Source organism: Apteryx mantelli, chromosome 1 (assembly GCF_036417845.1).
Source record: "Apteryx mantelli isolate bAptMan1 chromosome 1, bAptMan1.hap1, whole genome shotgun sequence".
NCBI classification, from domain to species: Eukaryota; Metazoa; Chordata; class Aves; order Apterygiformes; family Apterygidae; genus Apteryx; species Apteryx mantelli.
The window spans coordinates 121,740,355-121,767,912 of NC_089978.1; the positions used below are offsets into that span (position 1 = coordinate 121,740,355).

The following is a 27,558-nucleotide window of genomic DNA, read 5'->3' on the forward strand; positions in this document are numbered from 1 at the left end:
CCATTCTTTCTGGGTTTCCAACCATCTCATCTTAGAGGTTCTTATGTCACTCAAGTTTCCCCAAATTTCCTCCTATTCATGCACTAATACCACACCTCCATGTCTCCTCCAGACCTCTGGGGGGCTGCTGCCATGCCTTCACCACTCTCCTTTCTGCCCCCTACCTCCTTCTGCAGCAAATCTCAGTGGCACTGCTGCCCCTCCCATGAGCTGTTACAGCCCCGTCTCCTCTCCCATCTGGCTTTTTGTAGGATTATGACTTCAACTCACATTTTAGGTTCTTCAGGAGACAGAAATCCTACCAGAAATCAACTTGGATGTGATTGGGGGTGGGGGGGAGAGATACAAAAGACAAAAAATAGCCTTATAAATAGTAACTTTTATATTGGCTTCACTCTGAGTGCCTCATAAGACAGCATGATGAAATTATATTTGTGCCACCTGCATATTTATTCTACTCACTTGTGTATTCCCATTTTAACAGTGAACTGCTATGGAATGTCAGATGTATGAGAACTGCCAATCTGCTGCTCAGTGGCAATAATTTATGAGTAAATTAAAGCATTTTTCAGGTTTAATCTTAACTGACCTGTAATTAATGTGGCACCTGTTCCACATTAGAATGGAGAAGGTAGAAAAAAAACCAACAAGCACAGAAATTGTGCAGGGGAAAGTGCAGAATTAATGTGTTTTTTTCTCTTTTCATTTAAGAGTAGGACTTTTAGGAAGAACTAGAAGGCTAAGTTCACTGTTTTTCTGGAGATTAGTACTAATTTTTCCACAGTGCAAACTTATTAAATACTAATTTAACACCTTAACAATTTTTCTTTGGCACATGGATTTATTAATTTCAATCTTTTCTTTTAAAACAGATAATCTTGACAGTGCTGAAGATTGGCTAATAAATGTGACTATGACTATTCGCCCATCCACAGACACTGGTGTTATGTTTGCCTTGGTTTCTAATGAAACAGTGCCTCTTGCTTTGTCCATAGTGGACTCTAACTCTTCTGACTCACAGGTGATCTTACAATTATCATAGCAGCTCTGGGCCAGAGCTTTGGGCCAGACCCATATAAATCAACACATCTCTTCTGTCTTTGCCTCACTGAACTTACTACTCCATTTGTTAAAAACAAACTAAAACAAGTTACTTACTCTTACTTGCAGTGGAGCTAGGAGGCTGAATTAATATTTTGCAAAGTACTTAGATCATATGGTGATGTGCAGAAAAAATATTACTGATTGCTACAGCAGTGACCAAGCACTAAATACTCTTGTATTAGGTACTATTCATTAGGTTATGTCTTTTTTAACCTTTCAGACCAAATGCACAAAGCAGGAAAGGGAATATAACAGAACTAGAGTGATAACAATATAGCAATGACAACATATTAGTTTCAATTCATAAATAGTCCTTAAGTTTCCATTTAGATCTGTTTACATCAAGATAAGTAGGTAGAGTGTGATTGTGCACCATGGCTAATCCATGTATTTGCCTGAAATAAGAACCTGCAATGAAAACGTGGTTACCTTTGAATCTGTAGCAGTATTCCTTTTGACTTTAAGAGAAACAGGATTTCACCTCAGAACCATAGCCCAAAATTTTTTTACTGTAAATGTTCTCAATTATAGAGTGTAAAGGAATGACTTTGTTTTCAAAGGTGATGGATATACAGCAACTTTCAACTTCTGTAACTTTTCTAACTTAAGGTACCAATTTTTAAAAAAGTGGCTCTAACATTTCCTTTTCTTTCTACTTCCAAATACAAAATGCATCTGAACCAAATTAAAATGCATCAGAACTAAAATACATCAGAGCCAAATTAAATATGTGTTAAAGTTATATGTGACATCTTCCTCCCCCTCCCTCCCATTCTCCCATTTAGGAAATCATTGTGACCATTGGAAACATCACTGTTGCGCGGCTGGAATCAAAGAAGTTGTGTACGCCTAAAAAAGTGTTGGTAGAACTTTTAGTAACCAAACAGCAACTTGAACTGTCAGTTGATTCACGCACAGACAGAAGCAATTCAGAGCAACTGTCTGTCCTGCATGAAGCAATGATGGCAAATGTTGTTACCTACTTGGGCGGCCTGCCAGGTGAGTTGCTTTTCTTTTCATTAATTCATTCATTTGTACAAGCTTGATTTTTACTAAGACTTACTGAAGTCAGAAGAAGCCCACAACTGTACAAAAAGAAACATCATTTTTTGTTTTAAATGCCTTCTAGTTTTCATGCAGTCTGTTCAGCAATTGATGGAATCTGCTTTTCAATAGTAGCATTATTAGGCCCTTTTAAAGGCATGAGCCTCTTTCCAGGTGTTTGAACTTGGAAATAATCCAAGAAGGGTCTTGTTTTCTGAGCTGAGGAGAAATGAGCATTGTGTATTTCTGACATGCCCCCAGCTGGCACATTTTAGGAACTGCATCAGCTCTGTAAGAGTCAAAAACAGGCATCTGTAAGTAAATGAAGAGGCAGAAATGCCACAGGAGGAGTCAGGGATAATTTGGTTGTAACAGTTACACTCTTGACAATAGGTGATTGCTAATTTTTGTGAGACAGAAAATGTGTCGAAACAAGACGTAATATTTTGTTTAAAACAAGTTGCAAGTGAATCCCCCTTTAGATGCATACAAGCATTATTTTGTGCAGGAAGCAATAAGCATGCTTATCTGTACAGTAGTCTGGCTTCAGGGGGAATCATACAGGAAAATAATATTGTCACAGATGAAGATTTTTCAAAGCCTCAAATCCTTGAACTTGAAAATTGGTGTGGGAAAGACTGTGGATGCAAGGTTAAGTTACTACTGATGGAACTTTTCTGTATCCTCCATTAAAGGGATTTTAGGAAGAATAAGTCATAGTTCCTAAAGGAATCCTAGAAGTTCGACCAACAGTTTTGAATTGACATCCATTTTACATGTAGGCTGTAATGTCACAGCACTGCCCCAGATATATCTAGTCTTTTCTCTTTATCTGCAATGTAATTCTTCTGCAGGAGACTAGGGTACATTGGAGTAGAAAGAGAGGAGGAACTGTGAAACCCTTGGAAATGATCTCTTTAGGCATTTCTTCCAAGCTAACACACACAGGAGAAGCTGGAACTGTGGTTCCATCCTCTGGACTTCCCTGTCAGAGCAGAAGCGACGTATTTTGGGCAGCACTGCAGGTACCATAGCCTCTGTCTTAAGTGTTAGCTGCCTCTTCACCAAGCTACGTATATAGGAATTGACTTGTTCTCCACAAGTCTTGATACAGCATTAATCAAGCATAGCATAATTTAGGCACAAAGGAAGAAAATCTCTCTCCTGTTTTTGCTTTTGAATGGATATGCAACATCTTGAAAGCCAGCTAACCAGGTAAGTTCAGTTCAAATTCAATGTATAAAGTGAGGAGAGCACTAATGGTGAAGTTCCATCAGATACTATGACAGCAAAAGCATCCATGTTTTTGTAATGACTACTTAACTAAATTTAAATGCATTTTAATTTAGTTCAGTAGGAAAAAAAAAAAAGAGATGAAATCAGTATTTACTTAGTAGAGATGAGTCAGTAGGTTAATTGAACCATAATAACTTAACTATGATTTTGGTCATTTCTTAGCCTTCCTCCCCTTTGTGATATTTAAGTGATCCTTCCCAGCCCATTGCCAGCTATAGAGTAATTTGAGCCTTAAGAGCTTAGACCTTGGCTTAAGTCCTGCATTCCAACTAAATAAGCAGCAAGTATTAGTCCTTGCTGCGCCATACAACTAGGTTTAACTTCCCAGTTTTACAAGGCATCTTTGACTTGTAAATTAACAAAAAGTTCTGTATCTGTCAACAGTCTCTACACAGACATCTCAAAAATAAGGGCATTATCCAAAATAACCTCTTCCCCAACAGTCTCTGTTACCAAAGGGAGAAAAAGTAATATAGGAAAGCCACTATGGCACATTCATTCTGCTTCACCTCCGAAAAGCCTCTGGGGTTACTGAACAACATAAAAGGATAGGTAATGATCCCCACACTGAGCTATAGCACAAAGAACTTTATGGTTCAAAATTCCCCTAACAAAAATATGTATTTCATGAAAACCAGAATTCCCCTTTTTGGTACATGTTTCTTCAAACTAGTAACAGTGTTAGAGTATTTATTTTTGTTAATTCAGCACATTCAGTGCCAGCTAAATGAGGTTTACACAGTTCTACGGCAGCAGTGTGTTAACACTGGGACAACAAGGGCAGAAGAGCATGCTTTTGCAGGACTATTTCTGCAGTACCTCAGCTTACAGCAAAATAATCAGAAAGAAGCAACATGTCATACTCCCAAGACTATCATGGATATCTTCTAGGAGAGATAGGATGATTAAAGCTGAAAGATACATGATGAGGTCAGTTTCTAGGCATCCTCACTCTGTTGCTGAAGATCCTTGGATTACCTTCCATTTACCTTGCAAGAATCTGGTCGTACCCTCACAGCAATGCCTGCTTGATTCTGTGCTTAGTATACTGTTTGCTGGAAGCGAGCATATCAATGATCTGATGTTGCCATAGTCTAAACAATAATTAAATGAGCAACAGATAAAGTGGGTCTTCTGCAGAGAAGTCACTTGGAAGAAGCAGTAAGGAAGCAATAAATTATGTGGTGTTCCCAGGGGTCCCCTATCTGAGAACTTGCAGATTTGAATCCAGAGTAGCTTTCTGGCAAAAGCTAAGTGGTTCTTCCAGTGACCTCTAAACCCATAAACATCTGTTTGTAGGTCAGGACAAGAACAGTAGGCTCCAGGAAACACAGTATTAGTTCACTGTAGTTAATACAGGAAATATTGCTAAGAAAAAACTCTCATTTAGTTACTTCTAATGCGTATTTCAAATTTTATTGAGTTTTCTCAACTTTGCTGACTTCATCTCAAACACTCTTAAACAAAAGGGAGAAGAACTTAAAGTTAAATGTTTCCTGCCAAATTGCTGTTTTCTCCCATAGATTACTGATGGATAGGGAATGGAGTGTTCCCTGTCTTTTTGCTAATCTGAAAAATACATAGGATGTTGCATGCCTTGGCCTAATAAATTGAATGTGTTTTTGTGCAGATGTTCCTCTGGGTGCTACGTTAGTAACTGCTTTTTATAACGGCTGCATGGAGGTGAAAGTCAACAACAGACAGCTGGATCTGGATGAAGCCATTTTTAAACACAATGACATTAGATCTCACTCGTGCCCACTGATTATGGAAGAACCATTCAATTCTTAAATTAACTTTTTCCTTTCAGATATAATTTGTGTAATTAGTCTCATGCCATAATGAAGCCTGTATTATTTTAATTCAAGATGTGCCAGGAAAATAATCAACAGCATGTTTTTCCTCCCTTTCATGTAGCATGGGGGGGGGGAAAAATCCCCTCTCCTTTCAGCAGTAAAGAGACATAATCAAGATCAAAATTCTGTAAAATGTTCTTTTATTCATGTCAGTGGTAAATCTTAAACACAGATTTATCTTCCACATTCATACTATGTCCTTGATATATTTAGTTTGGAGAGCAAGTTCAGGAAGTTCTGACTGGAACCAGTTTCACATCTTGTTTTTCATATATCAGCACAAAGCTACAAGTTGCAAGTTTTGGCAGCGTATTTGAAACTAAACAAAACCATTCCCGTTAAACTTTTCCAAACAAAACATATAAAGGAAAATCTGTACAGGTTTAATAATATGCACTTTCAGTAAAGGAAAGAAACACCCTGGAATTTTGAGCTAAACCTTTCTGTAGATACGTTTACAAATTTTAGCAATATCGGGGAAGCAATTTAAACACAAGTGTTACTGTAAATAGCTCTTGTTATACTGTACCAGCATTAATTATTTCTATCTTAGGAACCAAGCTTTAGACTTTTAACAGCATTCTGGATCATGTCAGGTAGTTTACTTCCGAAGTGGATTAAAATACAGCCCAGGCACCTTTAGAAAGCAGGAAATCACAGGAGATCAAACTGGAATTTTCACAACAAATCTAGCACTCCCCAAGATGAGCACCCTCAAATGGTCAGTCATGCTCCCCGTATTTAGGCCAACTTTGCATCCACAGAGCCTCCAGAGGAGAAAATTAATTTGTAAGCCCTGTAAGTTGTGTTTCTCATGTACATGAAAGCCTAAATTTCGCAGGCAGCTTCAGAATATAAAGCATATTCCTGCTCAGCCAAATTTAATGGAACAGGTAATTAGAAAAGTATTCTTTTCCTCAGGTGTGTTCATTTCAAACATTTCTAATATTTCTTTAACATCCTTCAAGTGATCTTTCCACTTCCAACCTCATTTCCACACAACCAGTAGCCTCCCTTTGCAGCTCACCTAGTGGTTTTGTTAACCCCAAAACAAATAAATAGCAAGAGAATGGCCATAAGCAATGAGTATATGCTCCCATCAATTAGAGAGAGACATTTCTCTGCCAGAATTCTTGACCTGAGGTTTGCTTTCCACACTTGAGACATTGAAGTGGAAATGTATGTACAGAAGGATGGATTGTGACAATATTCATTTTGAGGATTACTTTTCCCCAGAGATACTCTCCATACAACAGTGGGTTTTCTCTCATTGTTGCATACCAACATTAATAAATTAGTACTGCAGAATCTGAGCCCATCTTTCAATGTTATTGCTTTGTCTGAGGTTTTTGTTAACTTCGCTTCCCATTTGTGCCCTTTAATATAACACGGTGTTTGCTGTAACTTTCACGCCAGCCAGCCCCAGCATGCTCTGTTTGTCCAGCACTGGTTCATACCTAGCCTTTTATTGGCAAGAATTGTACAGAGCCAACACCCAGTGGCTAAATACCAGTGAATTACTGGTTCACGTCTCTGAAACGGCACGCAAAAAGCTTTGGTCCGTCTAAACTTCCTGGTGGGGAAATAACTGCCAGAAAGCATCCCTTCCTGCTCTCTTCTGCCCATCCCCTGGAACACATACTTCCTTTGGGCCTAGGTCAAACAATCACCCTACCAAAACAAACAGGTTTCAGGTGCGAGGCTGAGCTGAACTGGGACTTTTGATATCAAATACACTTTTCATTACTGCATTTACTATATCTCAGCAGCAGAAACTTAATTCTGGAATGCTCTTGGTCAGCCCCTTTGCCTTGCACAACAAACAGAAACAATGAGATGGGGAGCACACAGTAAAGTGTCAGCAATACTATAAATGCATATGTCAGGCTGCATGAACAGCAGGAAGAAAAAAGTTGTTTTTTTTTTTTTTTGCTTAAGTATAATAAACAGTATAGAGAGGAAATTAAAGAAAACAAATTACCCTAGTTTCCTGCTGAGAATTTCTTTTTGTTTTCATATTAAAATATTTTAGGATATTGTAGTTATAATGAAAACTCCACACTGGGTTTTTGAATATAAATGTGCCTCCTTATTGTAAAAATTAAATAAAAGCAGTATTTGCAAGTTTCTTATTTCAAGTTGTATTTGCATATCTTCATTCATTTTCACTGTGCAAGACTTGATCTAATGGTCAAATGGCTTACTTAAAAGCCTGTAATAATCTTCAGCATCAACAAAAAGAATTACCACAGATTAATATGCTGTCCAAACAGGAATCCATATTCTCTAGATAAATGTTTAAACTTAGTAATTGTTTAATATTGCCTGAAGAAATTTAGTTTGGCTTAGAACCACATGTGGAAAAAATGAGCTCAGAGAGAGAAACTTATTGACTACTATCTTTTCTCCTCTGATGTATTTAATTGTATTTTTAAGCGTAATTATTTCAGCAAGGGCTTTTCAGTGTTTGTACAGGACAGCTGGAACCTGCTTTGTGCTTTTTCAACTCCTGTGCACCAAGTGTTATAAATCATTATATTTCCTAGTCTCCTTGAAAATGAAGTCTAGTCATGGAATTGGCTCTCATTTATCCTAAGGCAGCTTTATGCTTATATACCTGATCTAAGGTTCCTTTGCACCACCCAAAGTATACAGGGCTTAGATAAACAAGAATTAGCCATATTTCCATCTAACATAGTTAGCAAGGTTTACCAGCTGGTCTCTCCAGAGATGGAGCTGATGGAAGGGGAGAAGAGAGATGCTCCTTCAGAGCAAGAAACCTAGCCCATATGCTTTAAACCATCTCCTGGCGAGCATAACTGGCTAGGTTGGGCGTGAACACCCTCACTGTTGATACTCTAAGTTCATCTCTAGAGTTGCCATCTTCAAAGAAGAGAGGCCAAGCTCCTTTTCAGTCAGTCCAATCCAGTTTATCATGGAGCCACTCACTGATGATGTTCCTTCAATGGTATTAGTTGTAAGTACATGCTTAGTATGTTGCTGCTTCAGCAACCTTGCTATACCAAAATAACCACCTTGATTTGGGAGCATTTCGATCTGCCAAGCAGAACAGTCATGTACCCAAAAATTAGATATAAGGAAAATCGTAACAGTTACTACCAAAAGGGAAAAATAAGGCCTCTCTCACTGAGAAAGGAGGGGGAAAAAAGTGATATTTAGACTTTCTTTTTCTCCCAGACTCTTTTTCTGACCATAGTTCTGGAGCAACAATTCTCAGCTTGGTTCCTGTCAATTTAAATAGCTTATTACCTGACATGTTGGTGCAAAAGTGCCAGTGTGATACAAGCTACAGACATTAATAGCAGTCCCTGCAATTACTTTTTCCTCAGGTGATGTTTTCCTTCACGTTTAGAAATCATTTTGCATTTTTGAGTGCTACTAATTAGATATATATATATATATATATATATATATATCCTAAAACTTGTTGGTGACATTATTGTACTATCATTGGAAATCAAAAGCAGCAGCTACAGAAACTTCCATCTAAACTACCTAAGAAAATTTAGTTTTGCTGTTGATGTTTTTAGCAACACATCTTATCCACAATGTGACTATATCCCCATTATTAAACTAGTCATATCCTTTTGCTCTAAGAGTGGGTATGTTTCAGTGGGAATATGTGAATAAGCAGCTAAATCTTAAGCTGGTTTTAAGTAAGGGAGCAGGGAGTTAGTTAGTGTCATGTTGCTTATAGATGTTTCTATTAAATCAATCAAGTGGTTGCAAATACACACAGTTGCACTTAATTCAAAAGTGAGTTATGTTGCTTTCTTTTAAAAAATATATATATATTTTTACTGAGATACTCTTTTTCCCATAGGAATTTGTAGCATCTCAGCAAATCAGGAAAGTGGAAAAAACACAAGTAACAAGAAACTAGGATGATGCAACATCGGTTTGTGAGGCCACAGATATCCCCTTTTGTCATTGAGGATGTGAGCAGCACAGGAAACAAAAACACGTAAAAATAACAACAAAACACCCCAAACCCAAAGCCCTCTCTCCATAAGCAATTAGGTTCATTTTGGGAAAGTCAGACACATGCAAAAATACCCTTAAATAAGCCCTGTTGGCAGAATTAACATTTTCAAACACAAATATTAACATAGAACTATCCTAGGCTGCAGTCTGTGCCAGAGCATTTTTCAAGATAACATGCTGCTTTTGTTTCAGCTTCAAAAAGTCTCTTGATTTTGGAAGCACCAAAAAGGTGAAAAGCCAGGCCACCTTGGTGCTCTGGCTTCTATGCAGTCTAGCTGAAGATTTTCAGAGGAAGAAAAACAAGCCATTTTGATCCAACAGATATTTTTGCCTCCCTTCCCCACCCCCAAACACAGAAGCTTCTTATAAAGATTGCAGTTCATATTTTAACTTCATTTGGTGCTTCTCCTACATCATCCAGTATGTCACCAGTTTGCTCTAAAGTCAGTGCTGACCTTTTTTTTTTTTTTGGTCTGGAAAGGCCAGCTTTACAAATGCATGTGTGAAAGAGCATGCACACACATAAACTAGAACTTAGGAAGGACGTCAGGCTGCATAATTTGCCGAGTATCTCTCATTAGAAGATTAACTAGCAAAAGACATTGAAAGAGCAGGAATGTATCCTCAGAAGCAAAATAGGTCCAAGACTTCCGAAAGTCTTGCTTTATTTTTTCAATCCTCAACACTTTCATTTAAAGCAATGCCCTGTTTCTTAACCCTCATTAGGAAGGTGCGTTTCCCTTCCAGCTGTTTTAAGGTAAACAAACAAACAAACAAAAAAATCTCTCAACAATACAGTACTCTGCAGTTACAAGAAGTCACCTAAATGGCTTTTCTAGATACAGGGCCAGAATCAACCCCATTCTTTCCTGATCTGGTCAAGCTTGCTCTGCTGAATGCTCACCAAAGCACTAGACAAAGCACACATGCTCTATCAACAAGGCTGTCCCATCACATAGGTAAATACAAAATACATAGCAAGGGCCACAGAACTGGAGGGCAGTATTTCTAAAACTTACTAGTGGCTTTATACATGCTACCATGAATAAGATAACAATTTATTAAAGACAGGGTCTTTATTGCTAGGATGTAAGAAGTACACTCTAAGACACATTTTAGATTACACCTGATTTTTGTGAGTTCAGGGTAGCACAGAAAATATGAATGGCTTTGCTTAAAACATAAACCACATGAAACTGCAGTTCATGTACCAAACAACCAATATTTCTGATTGCAATGTTGCTCACGATAGCTTACCTTTCCAGAAAAAGTTGGTTTTCCAGCTAGAAAGGTTTTTTTTCTCTACCATCAAATTCTGGTATGACTCCCATGAACCAAATCTGTTAATTAAAAGAAAAAAAAAAAAAAAAAAAAAAGTCAGCTACCATTAGAGCAAGCCTTTTTCTTTTCTAGCCTATCACAGACTGCATGATCATTCCCACCAGCTGGTCACAGGCTCCTGCTAGGTAAGTCAATTGAAAAGCAATCTTCTTCCCTTTTAAATCTGGGCAGAGGCCAACTTTTTGCTTAACGGGTTTCTATTGAAACAGAAGGTCACGTAGATTTAACAAACCTGTTCACCTGGCACCCCTATCAACTTGTAATTCATGTCTTTATATTTCCACACTGGACAATAGAGGCATTAAACAAACTGCACAGGCAAACTGAAATTTGTATCTTGGTAAAGGTTTAAACAAGCTTTCAGTCTTTCAGTGGCTTCATAAGTAGTTCATTGGCTCTCTCACAAAATTCTCATAGTGAAATCATTACTTTGGATTTGCCAGTTCCCACAGATGTGAATCAGAATATCAGGATCTGCCCAAACTGTCCCTCCACCCACTGGGGTGGGCCAAGAACACGGACTCCTCGGGGTGTTCTTAAACCTTAGAAATGAGATTAGCCCAGGTGGGGTAGTCGAGTGTGATGCTGATGACCTGTCTTTACAAATGAATGCTGCTTTTGTAGGCATTTAACTTTTTAGACAAAGATTAACGAACAACATTCCCAAGAATATTCCATATAAAAAAGATGGTCTCTTTAAATAATTGATGGACAAGAACAAACATTACAAGTAAGATGAGCACAGCTGTGGGCCTTTTCAAGCAAGAGGAGCCTTGCATTATAATTCTCTGAACTTTGTTTGCAAGGGAGAGGTTTTAAAGAAAAATCTGACAAAACATTAGAAATAAAGGCTGAAATTTTTTCAAACAAGCACACAGGATGTAAGCACAATAATCTGGGGCAAGATGTGTGGCTAAGTTCCTTACATATCATTGAAAATCCTAACCATTCACTTAAGTGATGCAAATGTTCTTTTAAAATTTTGTTCCTGCAGAAAATATAGAATACTTTTTACTGCTGTTATAAACCAAGTAACTGTTTGAAATGCTTATTCTCTCACCTGTTTGTACTCTGTAGCAACCTATCTTCTGAACTGGATTTGGACTTTTATCAAGAGGTGAAGACACTAGGAGTCACAGCTTTCCCACTGCTAATGATATTAGCAGTTGATGCATTCAGCAGTTCCTTGCTCTGTTTTGGGTGTCAGTGATGTCATTAGCCAGTGCTGGTGAAGCAGAGCTATGACCTCTGATCTCCACGGCTGAAAAAGTAGTTTAGCTCCTCTATAAGAAATTAAGAACATGCATTTGCCAGTATTTTATATGTACTGCTACTGCCAGAAGCCTAAAGAAACTGTTGCTAACCAAGGATGAAATTGATTTTATCAGCCTTACCTACAGTCTGTTGTGGTTCCTGATTTAAAAAAAAAAAAAAAGTTAAACTTTTTTAAATGGACATTATTTCCTCAAGAATATGCACAATGAATATTAAACAGATCCCTGAAGCACTTTGTGCCTTTGCCCAGAACCAATTGTTTTTTCTTCATTATGTTCACTGATTTTTCTTCTGCCAATGTTGAGTTTAACTCTACACTTGCAGAGGATTTGTGTGTAGGCAGATGGCAAGAGAGTACATGAAAGAATGATTTCCAAAGGCACAAAGGGCATTAGACATCCACCTGCCATTGAAAGTCAACCACTCTGCTCCCTTTCATGCCTCTAAAAATTGTCCTAGAATTACTCGTACACAGATAGGAGAACCTGAGCTATGTGCAATATCCCAAAGCCAAATTTGAATTGGGTGCTATTCTTTACCAGAACAAAAATAATTCTCTGGACAGTCCAGAAAGCTAACAATTTCTTTTCCTAGAACCTTTCTATTGAAATTTTCAGTTCCTACTGACAAAGAAAGTTACAGGGACACAAATACCTTTTGCAAATTGCAGCTAGGCTTGTATGCCACTGTTGTAGTGAGAATGTTTGGGACTCCAACACGCTAATAAAATCCATCTCCACATCTGTTCCACCCGAGTTCAAAAGTCCAGTCAGTTGGCCTGGCTATGTCTGAGCCTTGGATGAGAAAGAGCTAGCTGGCTGTCACTCAGTCCTAGCAGAAGAAAGGAGCTGCTCCCTGTCTGTGCAAAGTGGACCAAGGATAGTGAACAGATGGTGCATGTCCTCTTGTTCAGGGGCGTATGTTTGCCTTCTGTTATGAAGGGCTGCCGTCTAGAGGTCAACTCTTCTGTAGGTGCAGAGCAAGATGTGTAGTTCCTCAGCCTAGAGACACACCTACGCTCCGGACAGCCATGCTATTTCATAATAACCCGGCCAGCTTTACCAAAGCTGTATTTGGTACCAGCATGGAGCATGGTGCAAGCTCATTTGTACTGCTTCTTAGGGGAGAGAGAAGGCCCAGTAGCAATGCAGCTACACCTACTACCTGCCTGGTGTCTCCACAGATACTGCTATATTTATGGGTTGCTCTGCAAATATACTTACAGCAATTCTTTGTGTTCATATTATCTTTAAGGATCTGCTCAAACACTTTGTCTTTGTGCTGCTGGTCACAAGATTGATTTTTCACTTGTGTACTATGCCAGTTTTGTTAAGTTCCCTTATAGTGCAGAAGCCATCCTGCTCTCCTTCCCTCTTTTATTTTAACATTAAAAAAAAGTTTCTCCAAGTACTACACTGAGGGCAGAATTTCTATTCTATATTAGTCCCCTTCTTTTGAGTATTAGGTTTCCCATCTATCATCAGCACCAATGAAAGGAGATCAGTGGATGTGCTGCTATTCACTGAATGTTCACACTGAAGTTTGAATGAGTACAAACAAAACAATCTAAGGACCCAGTGAACTTATGTATGTGATCTGCATAGCTTAGCAATAAAACAATGGCTATTGCAGCTGACAGCTCAGTAGCTTCACTTGGAATTTAACAGGCATGCTGGGTTCCTCCAGGCTAAGGCACCATCCATGCTGGAGAGTCCACCACTGGAATTTAGTTATTAAGTCCCTTGCTGCTTCATAAAGCAGAAAAGAGTCTGGCTCTTTTTCCTATGCCTGGGTTGGTTTTACAGAAGACTGGGAAATCTGGATGTTTTTCAGTTCTGGTTTTAAAATTTTAACTTTTGAATTTGTAATTTGTGTTTTTAGACAAATGTAGACTTTGTTGTGCTACCAGAGTTTCACTCACTCTTTTGAACAAAACAACATACCATGATACCATGCTCTATTCTGAGGCCAAGGAAAAGCTGAATTCTCAGTTAAGAGCTTCAGATTTCACGAGCTCCCAATTTCTGCACTAGCCCATGACTTTTCAGACTCACTGTGCTGCAGAAGTGGACAGAACTTGGCCTAGTATTATTCAGCCCTTCTGGTCCTGTGCATCTCCTTGGCATATTGTCCTCCAGTAGGTAATGAGACGTTGTCTCCTCAGGAAAAGCACTGAGAAGAGTGTCTCATTATGTGAAGAGTTTGCAAAGCCCTTGCATTTCTGGGATGCAAAAATGTAAACAAGGCATGAGTCTCCTCCCAGTCCCTAACCACTCCCACATTATGGCCAGCCCCCTGCACAGTCCTGATGGAGATCTACTTCTGTCTCCATGTTTGTAAAACCTTCTCATTTCTAGACCTTTCATTCAGTTTTTCTAAACTCCAGACTCTTCAAGTCCACCTTGTGCTTCTAGACAATGAAATGTTTGAGTCTCCTTTCCTGATTCATGTCACACTATTATTTCCCTGCCTCTGCAGTTGCTCACACTGCGAGATTCAAAGCATCCAACATCATTTCAGTCTTAATATGACAGATTACACAGCTCTGCAAGCAGTGCCTGTACTTGTGGAGAACTTGATCCCCTGCTGTCTCCCTGGACTATTGTCTATGGTTTACCAGAAGGGGATGTTCTGCTTCTAGGGTTACTCCAAGATGCCATTTCACGCTGCAGTATAGTTACAGAGGGAGAGGTGTTAGCTATTGTGGAGAGCCTGAATTTTGAGCACGCTCAGGGCAGTGACAGTGCAGCCAGGCTTCTGTTTAGCCCTCTGCGGTGATATAATCAGCTGTTATTGAATTCAGGTCTGACTCTGTATGGGGAGTTGCTTAATTGCTGAACTGTAGAGAGGCAACAGTGCTATGACTTCATGGACATCAGGATCTGATCTCAGGTTCTCTGACACCAATTCTGGGAACTTCTGTTGCTTTGCTGAATGACTGAGCCCTTGTTTCAGAAAACACAGAGGGACATGCTGTTAACAGAGAGCGCTTGGGTTGCAAGTCTCAGTTCTGTCACTGCCTTGATGAATCAGAATATCCAGGGAAAGATGCCTGTATAGCAATAGAGACCCTAATTTGACATCACAGATGATAGGTTACTGCATGGCACTGCAGGAGAGAAATGTTTTTCTTCTGCTGACCCTTTGAAGCCTGACTCCACATGTACCATTGATTTAAGTGGTGGTCTTCAGCAAATGCACAGAGAAATGCAGCAGTTTGGATCCATTCCTGAAAATAATATGTAGATGGTTATCTGGTTGTGCAAATTGTGTTGTTGCTACAGGTATTAACTATCTATCTAATTACCTGCTTTGGAACATTATCACTGGACCTGCCCGTCTGCTTCTCCTACCTGCTGCAGGCAGAGGAGAAGAGAGAAACAAAATCCCAAGTATGCTGATCCTTCTAGGAAATACACTTTTGAGGCTGATGGTCTTATGGGGATGCTGACCAGCTGTTTGTTTATTATTTCTCTGGAAATCTTTGTCTTGTTTCCAATAAAACACTTTCTATCATAGCTTCTCCACATTTCCCTAAGACCAGGGTACTGTTTTTTGTTTGTATTCTCTGTTTCCCAGCCAAACGTTGCATTACAACCAAAAAAAGCTTGCAAGAATGTAGCAGCATATTGGGCTGGAAAATAAACATTCTAGGGATATTGCAAGTATTTCCAAAGCAAGCAATACACCCTCAGCAAGGTCAGAATTAAAGTTCAACTGAAAAGGAACACAAACACATTAAGCGACAGCAAAAATAAGCGTTCTTATACAAAGTGCTCTGCACTGTGGCGTGGGGGAGCCTTTGCTTACAACATCACAAAGGGTGGTGGGCTGTATTACCGTGTGATACTCCACCATGTAGCACTTCTGCCTGCATATATCTGCTGCCGTCGTATGGCCATTCATCCACTTGCCTTTGTGTCATTGGTCAAATATGTTTAATTCAGATACTAAAAACAATGAGAAATGGATGTTTCTCACACAGATAATCACAACTGTGCTGTTAGTGGAGCGTACATGTGTGTAGAGTATCAGATATTTTAAGGACAAAACACCATACACGCACAGACTACAAGGAGAATTTCTACCTTAACTGTATAAGGACAAAATCCTTTTATGTCAAACTGCATTATTTTGGATGACCTATTGCCTATTCCTCACCCACAACTTTGATATAATTAGATAGATTAGATAAGCAGATCTTAAAGGTGTAATCATGTTCTCTTATGTTTATGTAAGCTATTAAAGCCAACATAGTTTGAAGATACACAGGAATACATGTGCTAGGCTTACATATAAAATGATTAATATAAGCATAGCAATATCAGTATGGAATCTGGTGGTCTTTCAAAGTGCTTATTAGTGATGACTTAGATTTTTCCCCTGGGGATCAGCTACCCATCCATTTGTTGTTCCACAAATTAGGATTTCAAAAATCAACCTGCTTTCTAAGTGTTACGCAAAATCTGCAGTAGAGGAAACTCATTCGCATGCATGCATTGCATTCTATGAAAAATCTTTTCGTATTTTCTCCAAAATTTGTTTTTTGTATTGGAAAGGAAAACCAGAAATATGAAGGAATTAGAGAAGTGGAAACGTCACAAAATTTAACTTTGGAGGAAACATCAGGGCATGTTTCAAAACAATTCTTGCTAGCTGGACATTGGGTTTGCTGGTGAGCCGGGGATAGGAGCTGCTCCATTCCTCTCCGAGTAGTGTTTGGGCTTCCAGGACAGATGGCTACCAGGTTCCCCAGGAAGCCTCTCTGATGGCCTAAAGGTATTAGCAACATTTTGTTCCCTATTAAATCACAGCATGCGATGTGATGTTCCGCTCCTCAGCCAGGAAATTCCCAGTCAACTCTAGTTAAAAAAGAAAAAAAAATGAGACAAACTTTTCAATGAAGTAAATAGAAGGAACAGAGAACAGATTTTCTGGCTCTTTTCAGAGGGAACGTGCACCTCAGGTCTTATTCAAAACAGCTCAAATGTCCTCTGAAGGCTCATTACACATTTTAAAGATTTTACTTCACTACTTCCAGTAGCTTAAAAACATTAAGGTGTACCATACTTCCCCTTCTGTTACCGCTGAAGTGCAAAATCCAAATCCATACAAGAGCATTTAGGGGCAGTCGTTGCGTGTTTGGAAACCACGCAGTGGCGCTGTATGATTGTAATAGCACTGGAAAACATACAGAGCGAAGAAACAGTTCTTAGCTAAGCCAAAATGTTTCATAAAAAAGTATCATCAATGGGCTCTGATGGTAATCTCAGATAGATAACCAGGTGATGTTCTCCAGTTGTATTTGCAAGTGTGTCTAAATGGTCTGGTCATTTCTCAAAGCTTTTCAGGCAATTTCAGCACCCAGAGCAGACAATGAATTCCGTATACAACCATTAAACTCCGGGAGTTTCTGCTAAGGTTTTGTATCTGGCTCTAAAGGATGCTGAAATCAGTTGCTCAAGTTATAACGGCAACCACTTATCCAAACCCCCCTGGATATCCTCTGAAGTTGTATTTATAGTTACATGGCTCCATACATTAACCACCACAAAGGCAAAAAAAGGTTTGTCAAGGGAACATAAGTCAATGCAGAAGATCCTATTTATTTACAATTGGATTCCTATTCACAATTTCTGATAAAGGTCTCCTATACATTCAGATAAGCTTGTCAAAGTTTTATAACCAGAAGCAACTCTCCTATCTCTGAAAGCTAAAACAATACCCAGGTGTGAAAAGGAAAACTAAAACCCTAAGCTAAAACTAAAGTAGCAAGTTTACACATTATCGCCAACAACATTCTCTTTAGACAAAATGCACTGGGATGAAATGAGCACATCTGCATTATAGCAGCAGTCATTTTGGTAACATCTTCACATGTAAAATGTCTGTGAAGTCATATCCTTGTACTGCACAGCTAACAAGTGTTTTATTGCACATTAAGCAGCTTTGATTGTGCTATTATTGAACACTGCCCTACTGACATAGATCCTACCTATATATAGGTCATGGGATTGTTTATCTAAAGTCTGTCCATGCCACTGGCTATATAAAAGAGGGCAGAAATGGCCATATGAAAGTATTTCCTGCAGAAGCTTCTTGGGAGGCACAAGACAGGCAGAGAAGTTTTTTCCTCGGTTGTGCTTCAGGCCCCCTTGCAGACAGCACATCTTGCACCAAGGAGTAGAAGAGGCAGGGTGGAAGAGGAGATGAAGTGCACAGCTCTATGCTTTGCATTGCTTTCTATGAGTTCTAAGGGGACCAGGGGAAACAAAATGGAAATTGGAGGCTGCTCTGACTTATGCTGGTGATCTAGCAAGGTGGCCCTTGAATGTCTTAACCAAAAATATCACTTACAACAAGCTTTATCCTTATTTTTCCCCTGAGCACTAGGTTGGGGAACAGAGCTGAAGCTAGTCTTTCAAATCAGCCATGCTAACACTATATGAAGTGAGAACACCAGCTTTTCCTTCAGACACGTGAACCACCAAATGTCTCACTGTCCCTGTCTGATTTTTAGGTAGTATTACTTCTTCCTTTCCACTCTTCATCCCAACTGTGCAGTGCATGAATCTGACCTAGACTGAGGGATCTGGTAAGACTTCAGGCTAGAATAAAAAGTATTATTTTCCTGCCAGAAGTCAATCAATGATAAAAACACTGTTACTTTACAAGTGAAGTCAGAACAATTACATAGAATTAGCCATTTTGCTGTAAAAATCTGGCCACAATACTAGCCCATTCTGCAAAGGACCAAGTTAGTGTTTGGGCACCTCCGTTTCAACCTTTGCTATTTGGAAGTAGCTGGCTGGCTTTCCCTCTTAGCTGAGCTGAACTATTAAGAATTATGTTTCATTAGTTTTTCTTCCTCTGTGAGAGTTTTGCTTTCCTCATGGCCTTACATTTCAGGATGAGAGCTTACCCCAAGTTATAAGCAAACTGCCTTGAAGCACACAGGAAAAATAACTGTGTTACAACATACAAATATATATTAAAAAGAACAATAAATACTTAAATGCAGTGATATCTAAATAACCACTAAGAATTAGAACCTTATAACAGAACATCAGATGAAGTTCTTGTATGTTAAATGTAGATACTCCAGCATCACAGCAAAAGAGAGTCAATAAATGATCTCACAGATCCTGCTTACTCTTTGCCTTATTTATATAATCCACACATTAGAAATGAGGCCACAAATTTAATCTCTGCTTTGTTCTGTAACAGGTGTGCATTTTGATTTTGTGTTCTTTTGTTTGGTTTTTATTTTATTTTTGCTACAACAAGGGAAGATTATACCAGTTTGAAAATATGGAAGTCATATGCAATTTGTAGTTTCTTGGTTGTCCTGAAGCCTTTTCTAAAAGCAGGACCGCATACAGTAGGTCATATACCTCTCAAACAAGGCTGACTTAAGTGATAAGACACGAGAAGAGTTGAATGCTCTTTAAGTTTCTTTAGAGCTCTTGGGTGACTTGCACAATTACTCTGTGTGGCCATTGGGCCTGTTACTGTCCCCAGTGAAGAAGGGCTTCAAGAGGGAAACTTCCTTGAGCTCCTCCATAATGAGCATTTGTGCACGTGCTTGAATACATTCAAGCTTTTCTGCTGTAGACCTACCATTCTATAGTGCTCTTTTTGCATCTTAGTCATCTATTGGCCCCATCAACTTCTTGGCAAACTTCCTGCTTCTGATATATTTGAAAAAAAGTTTTTATTATCAGGTTTTATGCCCTTGCTCCTCAGAATCTTTTTTGGCCAGCTTTATTATGGCTTCACATTTAACTTGCCAGAAGGTTTATGATCTTTTCTGTGTTCTTCATTTGGACTTCCACTTACTGAAGGATGTCTTTTTACTTCTAATAACCTCCTTTAGTTTGCTTTTAACTGTACTGGCTTCCTTCCTCATCCCCACTCCTTTTAAAACTTCAGGAGTTTTGGAGCAGATTCTAAATACACTCATTGAGAATGGAAAAGAGAAAAAATGCTCAACTTCTTGAAAGTTGCCCAAACTTTTTTCCTCTTTTTTAAATGAAGTTTGAAACTGTAAAGCATGCCCACCCTGTAGCAGAAAACAAAAGTTCAAAGTAACTTCCTTCCCTCTTAGATTCCCCCTAAAGTCATCATAGTTTTCCAGGGTGAAAACAGAAGCATCTGAAAAGATTATGGAGAATACCTTTCATGTGAGGAACCCCAGGAGGCAGAAAGATTTAAGTATGAGATTAAGTTCTTCAACATGCAAAACATCTACTTGCAGGTCTAAAAGGTTTAATCAGATCTTATGAAGTGAAGTAAGTTAAAAGAATTTAACATGAAAGTGTACTGCAGTGGTCGGGGAAAAAAATCCTGTAATGTTGATAACGCAAGAAGCTCCAAAGTGAATAATTCTCAAAGCAAGTGCATGGAGCTGGCAAAGATCATGCCCTTAAAACAGTGGCTGAGTGGGAATGTGTGATTTAGCAAATCAGTCAAGCAGTGAGCTTTCATCTTTGGAGCCCTGGTTTATACCTTACTTAAGGCGTTAATTATAACTGTCTAGGGTATCAGTTCTTCACTAATTAAGTCTCCACGTTTACATGAAGTGTGAATCCAAATCATAACCAAAAGTTCTTCTAGCACAGAAGGCCTCAACTAACTGGAAGAGAAGCAAAGCCACTTCAGGCTCCAGAACAGTCAGTGGAAAGACAGCTCACACTTGAAGACTTACAAATATTTATGCACTAGAGAAGGTGTAAGATTTAACTTTTTCACTCAGCAGCTCTCTTTGCAATGTGAGGATCCTGATCTAAAGAGGGACCCTCAAAATTATTACTCAGTGTAACATCGCATCCAAGAACATCTTGCAGGATTTGGTGTGTGTCTATTCTGCAGACTTTTTTTAGTAGAGTACTTTAGCTCATGTGGATTCATATGGTGTTTAGACCTGTATTATTAACCAAGCTAATCACTTTATAGCTGGCATGGACCTCTACATTATTCTCCTGTGACTGCAGCATAGACATCCCTAAAACCTTATGGTACACACAGGCTTTGATAGCTGTCTTCACTGTGCAGTGCTGTTAAAATTCTGATTTAAGGAATGCTCTCCATTGAAACTTCACTGATGAGAAGAAAAAGAAGCTGAAAGAACAATAAAAAAAAAAAAAGTAATATGAAGAAGAAAGAGAACAGAGTTACAGGAAGAACCAAGTACCAAAAAGAGAAATACATCTTGAAGGGAGGGATATCAAAAGTAGCAAACATGCCAAAGGCAATTAGATTGACCTGAATGCCTCAAAACTTGGACTTTTCTCATAAAGTACATTAAATGGAGAAACACTGGCAAGCACAGATAATTGTTTCACTGCACTACACAAAGCACTCACTAATTAAGAATAAATAAATCAAAGCTTAGTTTGCTCTGCACATCCTGGTCATGTTACCTGTATAACTCAATTTTTAAAGATTTTTGATATCTTCTAGTGATGAATTCATAAAGAATAAAGCATCAGCGGATTAAAAAAATAAGACAAGAAGCTTTCTAAGTTACCATTGTTCTTTTTAACCAAATGCAGCATGAACATTCTTCATATGATTAGCACTGCATGTGAGTTAAAAATATAATTACATAATGGACTCATCAAGTTAAAGGAGCTTCTACATGTATCATTTAGGCAATCTGTTTATTATTGAAAAAATAAAGATGCACACATTATTGCAAAAATATTATTAACCACTGTAACAATCTATAAACATCACAAGATAGTAGCAGTTTTATTTAATATTTTTTTCTGTTTTAGCTATTCTAACTAAATGCATAAGTGCATAGTCAAGTTTAAATTAAGATTATGTTAACTGAGGTATTACAAGCCATATTTGGGTCACTGTCTCAATCCAGAAGGTCATTTGTGTCTATTTTCTAAAAGGCTGTAACATAATACTGTTCAGAAGTTAAAATATTGTAGATCAGGGATGGTTACGCAACATATCTAAATTTTTTGCCCTAGAAGACAAAGAAAATTTCTCAGATAGTACAGTCTTTGTCAGCAGAACCAGTGAATTTGGCCTGTAACTCCAGGTGAAGTCATCCTTGACAAAGAGTCACAGGTTTAAAATTCTCACTCCAGCTTCACTTCTGCTGAACTTTTGCACCAGGTAAAGTGTAGTTAAATAACTGAGTTGAACAGAAAACAGTGCTACTGAGTGAAACTGTATGAATAATTTAATCACAGCAAGTCTTCTTGACTGCAACTGCAGAAGTATTACTATTCTAAGAGGGGTAAAACAACTTCTCTGCTAACTGAGCAAAACCAAATGTGTTATAGAGACATCTGTTTATAGTTATCAGAAGTCTGCCTTCACACCAAGTGAGAGTGCATCAAAAATGAGCATACCTGCAAATTCCAGTCACCTTTTTTGTACAGAAACAAGTTGTTCCATCATGCAAGTGCAATGCAGAGAAAAGGCAAGGGGTTTGCCACCAGGGTCCTGGCTGGAGTTCATCAGATAAACTAGTAGAAAATTGTTTCACTGAAAGACAATTATTATTAAAACATAATAAAATACATATTTGCCATTTCACTCTCAAGAGCATTGTAAAAAGCCTGGAAATGTGAATCTTAACAGCTTAAAACTGGGATCCAAATAGACAGTATCTCTTTTTTCGTTTCATTTAAAACTTCTGATTTGGGGGTTTATTTCCTAGTTTCTGGTGCCTAGCATGAGAGTTGTGAACACTGGAGAATGGCAGTGTTGCTAATATTTTTATCTCATATTTTCCAGTCAAGGGTAACCAAAACTTAGCGTTCTGTATCTCATCCCTTCTCATTGCTATAAGCTCTGTACATACCACAGAGGATTGTAACTTCCACTGGCTCTTACAGACCCAGAGTGCTTCAGAGGGACGATCTGAATTGTCATTATCTTTAGGAGAGTTCTGTACATAAAACCAAAAGGTTACTGCTGTATTGTTAAATTACAAAGCTGAAGTGAATCTCTTATACCTTTGAAATATGCTCAAGGTGCACTGGCAAGATAATTTATACATTGAATATGTTGGTACTTCTTTATGGAGCACGCATGCCTAGCCTCTGGAAAGTGATATCCTGGACTCACTCTACTCAACATACAAGCTTAGAGAGAACTATTTTATTTCGTTTTGAACACAATGAGCAATCTTTGATACAGAAATCAACTAGATCAAGGATCATGAATTCATGGCTATTGTTGTTCTCCACAGTTCAGGTGTGGCTCAAGCAAGCGGGCTACATCACATGACAGCACCGGTGTCACGGCAGTGCTGGCCATGAGCTAATCCACATAGCTAGCAAGAAGATGAAGCACCCTAGTGGGGTGCACTTCCTCAGTTCATCCCCATCCTTGTAGAGGAAGGCGGCTCCTTCAGAGCCCTGCTGGTGTCTCCCATCTGGCAAAGCGTTCCTGAAGCATTTTTCCCAGGTTTGGCTTGCTGGCTCTCGGCTCCAATAAATTTTTTTCAGGTGACTACTAATGTCAAGAAAGTTGACTGCTCCACAGCTAGATATTCTTTACATTGTGCTTTCACTCCTCAGTCTGATCAAGTAAAATCACACATCAGCAGGGACCTTGCTTGACCTGAAAAGGTATTATATCTGCAAAAAGCATTACTTCCTTACGAGAAAAAAAAAAAATCAGAATATAGTAAGATTCTATTTTCAGCATGCCCTGAGCCTGAGTGTGAAGACTCTGCTAGTCAGATTGTCAGGGGACTCAGAAGATACTACAAAATGAGTGGGACACAAGGAAATAAAATATTTGATTTTTATCACTTAATCTGGATTTTAGAGGCTTTTAAGCTAGAGTCACCTTCCCACTCTACATATGGAAAACAAGAATGAGCCACTCTTAAAAACAAAAGCTTCACGCAAACAAGTAGGTGATCAAAAAATAAAAGTCTTTTTTTTTTCCAGTGAAAGGAATTACATTGAAATGTCCCTCACCAAAATATAACAACATTTCAAATATTTTATACAGCCCATCAAAAAACATGAACAAAAATTCCACAAGCTTCATCAACATTTCTTCCTTTTTTCTTTTTGTTTTTTTTTGAGTCTGTGTATCTGCCTGTTTTGTTCAGGTACCATGTGGCAGGCAGAGCAGCGTAATAATGCAGGGAGTTCTGTAGTGGTGGCAGCTTAAATAAGAGCCATCTTTGTGTAAATAGTTTGACAGTCATTTCAACTGCTCTGCTTTCTGATGGGTATAGACATCTGATGGCCTTATTTCCATATGAGAACAGCATGTATTTTAATAACCACATCATTTTTTGCCAGCAGGCTATGAATATTCAATAAAAAGTATTTCCTACAATATTTCTTCTTCTGGTCTTTTTTTCCTCCAAATGAAAAAAAAAATGTGGAGGAAAAGTCACAGCTGCTTGCTCTACATTCCAGTTATTTTATTTATTTATTTATTTATTTTTGCTATTTTGCATAATATTACAGCTATCCAATGATCACATGAAATACTATCTGGGCATTTCTTCCGAAAACAAACAACGTTGCTTTTACCCTGGGACACTTCGTCCTCATTATTTTTCAGAAGATCCTAAAGCTCTTTTGAGGGAATAATAGCACATCTGAGCCAAAGTTGCCGCATTTCTGCAAGATCAGCCTCTTCCACATTTACAGAGAGAGAAGGCACTTAAAGACCCCACAGCCTGTCTAGCACACCATGTCTGTCTGACCTAAAAGTCCCTGGGTTGCAAGGACCATACTTCACTACTTTTGTTCTGCTCTAAACGTTTGCCTTTAGGGATGTCAATGAGGTTCAGACAGAAGTAATCACTGTTTTTGGTTTTCTTCTTAACTGCTTCCCAGGTCACTTTCCTCATCTTCAGAGGATGTTGTCCTCATCCCAAATGCAAGCCTTTGCTGTGTGTTCCCTGAGAGGGGAAAAAAAGATCCCCCCACATCCTCGTTACCAAGTGCTCTCACACAATATCCCTACTACACGGTTCTTGTGTTTAAAAAATATAGATACGTATCATGAAATCTGGAAATTCAGTGCAACAGTAGCAGCCCAAACTTCATCAAATCCCTGAGAGCGGCACAAACTTCTTCATCAAGTCTCTGAGAGGCAAGGAAGGAGATATGAAGTTATCAGGCCTCTGCTCTGTTATGTAAAACTCTTCTTACCTTATGTCTGTTTGATAGTGTATAAGAGATGATGTAAATTGTCCTGGCCTAACACCATAGGAGGAAGCATCAGTACAAAATTACTCAGAACATTACTTTGGTTCCTTTATCAAAAATGTAATCAGAGAAACCAGTGATCGCAGAAGCAACAGGAACTAAATCCTGTGTTGAGGCCCAGCTCTTGTCTCTTGGGAATTATACTTAGGCAACGAGAACAATCTTGTTTTACCTCTGCTATGCCAGCTGAACATATAAATAGCTTCGGACATCAATCTAGCACCTGCCAGGAACAACAAATATTTAGGGCCTAGAATGATTCCTACAGAAGTCAAGCGGAGTCTTACTGATGATTTTAATGAAAGTTAGATCAAGTTCAAGGACTGGGGGAAGAAAAGGTTTTGTTCCTGTAAGCATGTTGGGATGCAACTACTCTGAACTCCATTATAATGTTTTATTTTTTTCCAAGAGTTTTGCAGGAACACATATTTATATAGGTGCTACGCAATTATGCTATGGGGAAATGATGAATTTTAAAATAAATTGCATTCCTGACAAATTATAATTACTGCCCAAGAGAGTGAACACCAAGAAACTGTTTCCTGTGTCAGTTGTGGGAACCAGGCGTGTGCTGTGCACCTGATTAAAAAAAAAAAAAATCCCCCAAATGAAAAAAATTTCAACAACCAGAGGACTTGCACAGATTCATACCGATGTGTTTGGGATTTTAGAGTTCTACGCAGATGTCAAACAGGAGACTGGGATAGGAGGGATCAGTATCTGGTAATTATGGTTACATTAGCTGACATACAGGAAATTTGAAATTAGAAACTTTCTGCAGATCCAGAGACCAGAGGTATACCTTCTGTATACCAGAAGTAATTCCCTTCACTTCCATGCTGCGGTTCCAGATACACACACATGTAATGGGCAGGATTTGACCTCTTCAATTCTTGCTCTTTCCACAGTGCTATATCAAGAGCTTCAAAGGTGTGGTACTGTCACCTCAGAGTGTTAAATATATATATATATATATATATATATAAAGCCTCAAAATTCCTGAGATATTCTAAAAAAATAGAAAACTAAAATAATAAATGCTTGGTTCTCTTTATTTGCCCTCCTCTTTCATATTATGCAAAGTTCACATATTTCAGATTTTTCTCAAAAGTCATAAGGGCTAAAAATGTATTTATTTTCCAACAAAAAATGAGCTTCTCAGGTGGAAAACAGATTGTAATCCATATTGTGAAATTCATAAAGCTGAAAGACTCAGCAGTGCCGAGGTGATAGACTTCAGTCAGATAGGAGGAAGAGGTGGCTGGCTAGCCAGACCGTGAGGGGGCTGAGGCTTCCTAAAAATCAGATGAAACTTAATTGGAGACAAGAGGTTCATGCCCTGCAGGTTCAGCTGTGCAATCCTTCCCGGGGGCCAGCCTCCGCAGGGTACTGAGTCTCTGCTTGGTCCCACTTTCTTTGCAGAAACGGGAGTGCAGAGTCATGACGTAGGGCCCTGAAGACCCCTTCCCCAATCGAGGCCAGGCCCATGGGGACTGTAGGCTTACAGCACAGCCCGGTCGGGGAAAAGGGGAGCCCAGGGCCCAGCACAGACTACTGCTGCTTAAACAAATGAGATGTGCATGAGCTACGAACTTGCAGATCAATAAAGTGAGCACATCTGGTTCTGCTTCCTCACCAAAGTGGAGCATCTTTGGGCTTAAGGCATGGTCCTCAGAGATGTCCTCAGTCTTTCTCTTACAGCTTATAATTTCTCTCTGAATCATGGGGTCACTCAGTCAGCCTGTCTGTCTCTCTCTTGTCCCAGCCAATTTTCTTTGATCTTGTCTAGTCACACAATTAAATAAAAACAAATTCCTCAGATCCTCCACCCTGCAGTACTTTTTTCCTTCAAAAACAGGAGGCTTTGCTTCTCCAGCCACTCCTGATTTTTCATTTCTATTTCCTGTGGGGGCAGAGGGGTTCACTCTCCAACTCTCTGCTTCTCAGAGAAGTTACAGGAATTAGTTCTCATATCTTCAGCCAATCTCTTGTCCTGCACCCGTGTTTCCAGCTAAGCATGTGATCAGTAAGACTCTCTGATATACTACTATCCCGCACTTCTCATCTGGAAAAAGATCAGAACCAAGACTAGTATGGCGTAGTGATAGCAGAAGCTAGGCTGAAAAACTAGCTGCGCTGTATGGATGGATGTTAAAAGCTTCCCAGCTTCACAAGAGTTTAGACAAGGGCTTTTCTTTTGTACTACTACAGAGCTGCTTCCAACTGACCAACTTTTACCTCTCTCAGTAATACTGCCATTCAGAAAGGCTCAGACACTACAGAAATCTTTAATGTATTTGTTCTCATAATATTCCCAGGAGCAGGGAAGCATGACTATGAAATAAATGGGAAACTGAGGTACAGAGAGACTGAGTAACATATCAAAGGTCACATAGGAAAATCTGGGGGGTAGCAGGTCAGACTCT

General features: G+C 38.9%; 1 protein-coding gene and 1 long non-coding RNA gene across 5 annotated transcripts in view; one reads left to right on the forward strand and one right to left on the reverse strand.

Annotated features, from left to right (window-relative positions):
• The window catches only part of PROS1 (protein S), a 42,581-nt gene extending 29,193 nt beyond the window's left edge, over positions 1 to 13,388 (forward strand). For 2 of the 4 annotated variants that reach the window (XM_067300437.1, XM_013950162.2), the window contains exons 13-15: positions 873 to 1,021; positions 1,890 to 2,103; positions 5,075 to 7,432. In XM_067300437.1, the coding sequence (XP_067156538.1) occupies positions 873 to 1,021; positions 1,890 to 2,103; positions 5,075 to 5,235 (524 nt within the window). In that variant the 3' untranslated portion in view covers positions 5,236 to 7,432. Of the gene's footprint in view, positions 1 to 872; positions 1,022 to 1,889; positions 2,104 to 5,074; positions 7,433 to 10,718; positions 10,772 to 11,723 lie in introns of those variants that run through there. The other 2 variants (XM_067300443.1, XM_067300446.1) reach the window with 2 other exon arrangements.
• On the reverse strand, positions 2,113 to 11,786 carry LOC136992508 (uncharacterized). The gene is made up of 3 exons (XR_010884796.1): positions 11,707 to 11,786; positions 10,563 to 10,645; positions 2,113 to 2,437 (listed from the first exon to the last, which is right to left on the reverse strand). It is a non-coding gene; the product is annotated as an uncharacterized lncRNA (long non-coding RNA).
• Positions 13,389 to 27,558: the final 14,170 nt, after the last annotated feature.